This window comes from Entamoeba dispar, genomic scaffold (assembly GCF_000209125.1).
Source record: "Entamoeba dispar SAW760 scf_1105229460157 genomic scaffold, whole genome shotgun sequence".
In the NCBI taxonomy this organism is placed as follows: Eukaryota; Evosea; order Mastigamoebida; family Endamoebidae; genus Entamoeba; species Entamoeba dispar.
Genome location: NW_001854052.1, coordinates 3292 through 10528, shown reverse-complemented (window position 1 = coordinate 10528; position 7237 = coordinate 3292). Strand labels below are relative to the sequence as shown.

The 7237-nt window shown below is 25.8% G+C and overlaps 4 protein-coding genes across 4 annotated transcripts in view, besides 8 other annotated features; 3 read left to right on the top strand and 1 right to left on the bottom strand.

The window, feature by feature from the left end:
• Positions 1-835, top strand: part of EDI_171030 (uncharacterized protein) — a gene marked incomplete at both ends in the record, with an annotated part of 960 nt that extends 125 nt beyond the window's left edge. The window contains one exon of the mRNA XM_001733306.1: positions 1-835. This exon is cut by the window's left edge and continues 125 nt beyond it. Within this exon, the coding sequence (XP_001733358.1) occupies positions 1-835 (835 nt within the window).
• A 67-nt stretch (positions 836-902) lies between these two features.
• Positions 903-949: a sequence feature (AT_rich).
• A 389-nt stretch (positions 950-1338) lies between these two features.
• On the top strand, positions 1339-3381 carry EDI_171020 (1,4-alpha-glucan-branching enzyme, putative; the record flags this gene model as incomplete). Its single annotated transcript, XM_001736909.1, has 1 exon — positions 1339-3381. The coding sequence occupies one exon, from the start codon at positions 1339-1341 to the stop codon at positions 3379-3381; it is 2043 nt and encodes a 680-aa protein (XP_001736961.1).
• Positions 3369-3453: a sequence feature (AT_rich).
• A 43-nt stretch (positions 3454-3496) lies between these two features.
• Positions 3497-3519: a sequence feature (AT_rich).
• A 24-nt stretch (positions 3520-3543) lies between these two features.
• Positions 3544-4845, top strand: EDI_171010 (uncharacterized protein; the record flags this gene model as incomplete). The annotated part of the gene is made up of 1 exon (XM_001736908.1): positions 3544-4845. The coding sequence occupies one exon, from the start codon at positions 3544-3546 to the stop codon at positions 4843-4845; it is 1302 nt and encodes a 433-aa protein (XP_001736960.1).
• A 195-nt stretch (positions 4846-5040) lies between these two features.
• Positions 5041-5138: a sequence feature (AT_rich).
• Positions 5139-5202: 64 nt separating this feature from the next.
• Positions 5203-5272: a sequence feature (AT_rich).
• A 181-nt stretch (positions 5273-5453) lies between these two features.
• Positions 5454-5537: a microsatellite.
• Positions 5538-5568: 31 nt separating this feature from the next.
• Positions 5569-6603, bottom strand: EDI_171000 (uncharacterized protein; the record flags this gene model as incomplete). The annotated part of the gene is made up of 1 exon (XM_001736907.1): positions 5569-6603. The coding sequence occupies one exon, from the start codon at positions 6601-6603 to the stop codon at positions 5569-5571; it is 1035 nt and encodes a 344-aa protein (XP_001736959.1).
• Positions 6604-7020: 417 nt separating this feature from the next.
• Positions 7021-7066: a sequence feature (AT_rich).
• A 72-nt stretch (positions 7067-7138) lies between these two features.
• Positions 7139-7221: a sequence feature (AT_rich).
• The last annotated feature ends 16 nt before the right edge of the window (positions 7222-7237 follow it).

Sequence of the window (7237 nt, the reverse complement as noted above, 5' to 3'; positions counted from 1 at the left end):
TGAATCCTCTAATGATGAAAAGAAAGACATCAAACCTATTCTAAACGAAAAGAAACCATTAGCTAAGCCAGAACTATTAACGAAAAAAGAAAATGATATTATTGTTGATGAAAAATTGGTTATAGAATTAAAGAATCAAGGGTATGACGAAGAACACATTAGGGACGCTCTAAAAAAAACTAATAATGATAAAGAAAAAGCTCTTTCAGAATTAAAAGGAAATCCACTTGAAAATTTTGATGTATTTCAACCAACAGAAAGAACCCAAAATGAAATGATCCAAGAATCTCCAATTGAAATTCAAATTACACCAGAAGAATTAGATGAAATTATTGATGAAGTTGAAGAAGAAGATCCAGAATTAGCTGAACAAATGAGAGAAGATCCAGAATTAGCAATGAATTATGTACTTCAAAATCTTCAAATTGGAGAAGATATAGACGGTGATGGATTAGGAGCTTTTGGAGATAATCTTTCACCAGAAGAAATAGAAGAACTTATTCAATCAGGTGCATTAACTAGAGAAGAAGTTGATCAATTATTAGATGGAAATAATCAAATGAGTGAAGAAGGTTCAACACCTATTAACTCTGAAGATGAAATGAGTGAAGAAGACCACCTCTCAACAACTGATTCAAAACCCCCAAAAGCACCTCAAAGTGACCAACAAAAATCTAATTTACCAAAAAAAGAAAATTTAACTTCAGAAGATCAAAAGAATATTACCGACTTAATGGAATTAGGATTTTCACGTTCTATGGCAACTGAAGCATATATTGTGAGCAATAAAAATAAAGAGGTTGCTGCTAATTACTTATTTGAAAGAGGCTATTAATTGATTGACTTGATTTGTGATTAAAAAATCTATTAAAAAGAACTATAAATAAAGAGAAACATCAAACTTTTTTAATTTTAATAAATTATAGTAAATAAATACTATATATTATTAGTTCAGTTTTTATAGTTCTATGAAAATTCACAATGAAATTTCGCTTTCATTGATTTGTGATTTTTAATTTAATGGAGTCAATTTTTTGAAAAGAGTCCCACGTAAGTAAGTTTTAGAAATACAAACAAGTATTTGGTTAATAAAGGAAAAATAAAATATGAAATATATTATGAAATGATAAAGTTCTTTAACAAAGAGTAAACTGCCTTTAGTTTCAAAAGATTTGATTAAATAATCAACGAGATTATTTGATGTTTGGGATAGGAATATCAGATTAAGGAATGATTAAAGTAGATTAGTCTTAAAAAAAAAAGAAAAAAGAAAAGGATATGAATTGCTACTAACTATTTAATTAAATCTAGAAAATAATAAACATAAATAAATTGAAGATGTCAACAAAATTACAGATGATTGTAGATGATCCATATCTTGAGCCATTTGCTGCAACAATTTATGGAAGACAAAAGAAAACACTTGATGTTCTTTCAAAAATAGAACATAATGAAGGATCGTTAGAAGAATTTGCTAATTCATATAAACGATATGGGTTAAATAGAACAACACAAAAAGAAAATGGAAAAGAAGTAGAAGGATGGAGTATTAGAGAGTGGGCACCTAATTTTAAAGAAATGTATTTATTTGGAGATTTTAATAAATGGGATAGAGCTACAGCTATTAAATTAGTTCGTGATGAATTTGGAACACATAGTGGGTTTATTCCAGATGAAAATGGAGAATCTAGAATTAAACATTTAAGTAAAATAAAAGTATTTGGTATAACGTATTCAGGAGAACGATTAGATAGAATTCCTACATATCATAGATATTGTGTTCTTAATCCTAAAACATCATCAATGGAAGCTGTTGTTTATAATCCAGAACATCCATATATTCCAACATCACCAAAACCAAAAATCCCAAAAGCATTAAAAATATATGAAAGTCATGTTGGAATTTGTACACCAGAAAAGAAAATAGCAAGTTATGATGAATTTAGAGAAAGAATTGTTCCATATTGTAAAAAAGTTGGATATAACACTATTCAATTAATGGCTATTATGGAACATCCATATTATGCATCTTTTGGATATCAAGTAACTAATTTCTTTGCTGCATCATCAAGATTTGGAACACCTGATGCATTAAAACATTTAATTGATGAATGTCATAAAGAAGGAATTATTGTATTATTAGATATTGTTCATTCACATACTTCTGCAAATGTAGTTGATGGAATTAATATGTTTGATGGAAGTGATGGACATTATTTACTTGCAGGAGAACAAGGAAAACATCCATTATGGGGATCAAGATTATTTAATTACAACAATTATGAAACATTAAGATTTTTATTATCTAATGTTAAATATTATGCAGAAGAATTTGGATTTGATGGATTTAGATTTGATGGAGTAACTTCTATGATTTATACTCATCATGGTGTTGGAGCACATACTTTTGATTATGCACATTATTTTAGTCCAAATGCAAATGAAGATGCATTAACTTATTTATCATTAGTTAATATTCTTGTTCATAGAAAAAATATGAATTGTGTTACTGTAGCAGAAGATGTATCAGGATATGCAGGATTATGTAGAACATTTGAGGATGGAGGAATTGGATTTGATTACAGACTTGCTATGTCATGTCCAGATCTTTGGGTAGAATATTTAAAAACAAAGAAAGATGAAGAATGGAATGTAAATCATATTGGATTTGTATTAAATAATAGAAGATGGAAAGAAAAAGCTATTGCTTATGCAGAATGTCATGACCAAGCATTAGTTGGTGATAAAACTATCTCATTTTGGTTAATGGACAAAGAAATGTATACTGGAATGTCATGTTTATGGCAACCATCATTAATTATTGATAGAGGAATTGCTTTACATAAAATGATTCGATTAGTAACTTGTATGTTAGGAGGAGAAGGATATTTAACATTTATGGGAAATGAATTTGGACATCCAGAATGGCTTGATTTCCCAAGAGAAGGAAATGGTGATTCATTCCATTATTGTAGAAGACAATATAATTTGGTTGAAGACCATTTATTAAGATATAAATTTTTATTGGCTTTTGAAAGAGAAATGCTTCATTTAGAAGATCAATATCCATGGTTAAATAAACCAAATGCTTATATCTCAAAACATAATGAAGGAGATCATGTTTTAGCATTCCAAAGAGGAGCAGTTATTGGAATTTTTAATTTCCATTATGAAAAGAGTTTTACAGGATATGGAATTGGAGTAAAAGAACCAGGAACATATAAAATCATATTAAACTCAGACTCTTCAGAGTTTGGAGGATATGATAGAATTACTTCTCAAGAATACATCTCTCAACCAATTGAATGTGATGGATTACCAAATCAAATTCAAATTTATATTCCTTGCAGAGTTGCTATTGTTTTAACAAAAATAAATTAATTCAATTTAAAATTTAAATAAAGAATTATAATTTTATTAAAGAATTTATAATCAATATTTTATTCTTTATTTCATAAATCATTATTCAAAAATGAGGAATTCTTCTTAAAATAGGTAAAAAAAAAATAAAATAAAAAAGAAACCAAAAACTGTTAAAATGAAATGGAAAGAAGTTCATTCCAATCAACTCAGGCGTTTATTGATGCATTAGTTCAAGCAAATAAAGAGATGGATGATAATATGCAACAAATGACACCTGTTCTTCAAGGACTAATGGATAAGGTAAGTATTTTAACAAAAGAAAATGATGAATTAAGAAATGTCCTTCAACAGACGATTGATAAATTAGACGAAGTAAAGAAAGAACATGAAGTTATAGAAAAGAATGATGAAAAAGTACAACAAATAAAGGAAGACAATGTATTACTTAAAAGAGAAAAAGAAGAGAATGAAGCTCTTATTAGACAGTTAAGACAACAAATATATCTTTCAGAACAAACACATACAAATCAATTAGATGATCTTAGAACTCAAATAAAACATCGAGATCAACAAATTGATATTTTTCAGAAAGAACGAGATAATATTGTTAATGAAATAGTAATGGCAAGACAACAAATATCTCTTCTTCTTAAACAGTTAGAAATAGCACAAAATGAAATTACTACACAAAAATATATGGAAGAATATAATAAAAAACTTGATGATATGAATTGTAAATTTGAAGAAATAAAAAAATCAATTGAAAAAGTAAATTACCAAAGAAATGAAAGAAAAAGTATTATTGAAACAAGTTGTATTGATACAGTTTCAATAAATGAACCAATTAAAGAAGAAGAAATAAATAATAAAGAAGAATTTATATTATCAGAGAATGAACTAAAAACATCACCAATAAGATTAGCTTTATTTAAACAACCAGATTTTTTAAATAATCCAAAAATTATTATTCATCTCTCTGGAATATCAAAAGAAACAAGAGAATCTTTAAGTGAAGAAATTATGAAAAAAGGATTTGAAATATCTCTAAATTATTCTAATAAAGTTACTCATGTTGTTGTGTCTTCAAAACTTACTATGACAAGTATTAAAGCTCTTATAGAAGGAAAATGGGTTGTATCAAAGAATTGGATTATTAATGGAATGAAAAAAGATGAATTTAAATATGGATTTCAAAAATTTAATTTATTCAAAGGAAAAAAAGTATTTGCTACTGAACTATTCACTAGAGATCAAACAGGAATGGAAATATGGGAAACTTTAGTGAGGTTTGGTCAAATAGAAGTTGAGCAACAACCAGCACTTGCTGACATTTGTCTTATAGGAAAGAAAGAAATTATTCAAGGAAAACATGTATATACTAAAGAAGAATTCCTCAAATCATTACCACTTCCTAAGACAGTTTTAACAGATGGAACAATTCCAAGTAAAGGTATATTAACTAAAATACCTCTCGCTATTTAAATACTCAAAATCTAATTTGTTTTTGTTATTAAATAAATTTTGTTTAATTATTGTTAATGATTTTACATTCTGAAATTAAAAAAAAAGTTAGACTGGAATAAGTTATAATTTAGTGTAACTTCTTTAGAATAGTCATAATCAAATAAGTAAGAAACAAGAGAGTAATAATTTGAAAATGTGTATATCTAAAAACAGATTTAAATAAACTATGAAATTTGTTATTTATAAAATATAAATGATTAAATTTTGAGAATATTATTGATTTATTTATTAATTTATTTAATGTAAATTTTCTCTTTTATATTTAGCTCAAAACAAGTGTGTTACTTCAAATTGTTTTTGTTTATACTCTATGGCTTTTTTAATGTTAATAGTTATATTAATCTAAATTTAAAAAAAAATTTTATTAATTTCAATTTATAATTTTGTTAAAAGAACGTGGTTATTAGATAAAAGATTCTGTGTTCATTAGTTAAAAAACCTAAATTACTAACTAATTCGTTGTTCTAATTTGTTTTTTTTTTATCAAAAGAAGGGATAATTTTTGTTGAGAGATACTTTAGTTACAATGAACAAAAGTAATGTTTAATAAGAATTGTGATTAAGCAAAATACATAAATGAATTATTTTATTACTTAATATAAAGAAAAAATTATAATTAATAAAAAATAAAAAAGTTAGTAAAAAAATAATGTTTATTTAACAATGATTTTGATTTAATTTTTATGTTAATCTTATAGCAGACCCTTTAACAATTAATTTATGTCTAATAACAGGAGAACATTCTGAATTTCCAACATACAATGATTTCTTTTTGGAATCATATCTACTTCCTCCTCTTAATTCAAAACAAAATTGTTGATCACATTTTGCCATCTTTGGATTTAAGAAATCTAATTTTCTTGTAGTATAAAGATAACTCAATAATGCTTGATCATATCCCCAATATTTAAAATATTTTTGGTTCATAGATTCTGTTAATACAGTTAAATATTCTACTATTTTATCATATCCTCCAAATGTAAATCCTGCATTAACTATCAACGTACGATTTTTAGCATATTGATATGCTGTATCATGTCCAAAGAACTGACTGATCCATCCACGATTCCAAGTATCTCTAAAATCATTGCATTCAACATTTCCTCTTTTATTTATTAAACATTCATATGATAAATATATTTCATCTTTTGAAAATGTAGCAAATGCATCTCCAAATATAAATACATCACGAATATCTGATAATGCAACACGATCATATTTTCCTTTATTTTCTTTTAAATAATTTAACCATGCAAAAAACCTAATAATAACACCATTTCCTTGAGGTACATTATTTGCTTGGACAACTTCTACTCCACATTCATTCATATTACTAATAAAATCTGATGTTGGTGGATCACCAATTAATACAAAAATTTTCTTTGCATTTGGAATAGTTTCTTGACTCATTTTTAATTGTCCATAAACCAATGGCTCTGATTCTTTCCATTTTTTTATTTCAGGAAAAGAACCACCAAGCAATAGCAAATCTCTTTCATTATTTTTTTTACTTTTAAATACTTTAGAACACTCTCCTTCATAGTTAAAGTTAGTAAGATTAAATTTAATTTGAGTGAGAAAACTTGGAGCGTCAATTGGCTGATGGATTCTAAATTGGAGGTCAGCTGCAGGAGATATGAACGTAAAAACAACTGATGTTACAATTAGAAGGAGTGATCCAACAACAACCCGAAGAAGCCATGGAATTGATGCCATATAATTTAACTTTTAAGTTCAAAAAAATTTTTTGAAAGGTATACAGTTTCTTTGTTTATTAAAAGAAACATAAATAAATCAAATAAATAGAATTATTCCACTCAATCTTTACCTAAAATGTCCGTGTTTTAGAATAATACAGAATTTTGAAGAAACTATAAGAAAATAAAATTCGCATTATAAACCCTTTAACTTCTTTTAATTTTTTGCAATTGAACTTTTTTAGTCGTCCAGAAATAAATTTTTAATTTAGATTTATTCACTTAATATTCAATTTTTTATCTTTTTGAGATCTAAATTATAGAATTGTTGTTTAACCTATCATCTGTTCTTGTATTCTCATAAAGATGGATCAATTATTTGATTAAGAAATAAAGTATCAATGAATTAAATTAATCATATTGTCTCATTCTTGAGTAAAAATGTTTTTATTATACAAAAATTAATAAATTCTATTTTTAATCAATTCATCGGTTTTTCTAAATAACTTATAAAAAAATCATCGTTAGTTCAGATAAGGATCGATACTTTTTAGATAAAAAAGTTTTAAAGTAAAAAAAAATATTCATTTTTTATTATATTTTTTTTTGATTGTTTTTAATTCATTTAAAATAAAATGGTAAAAAATAGAATA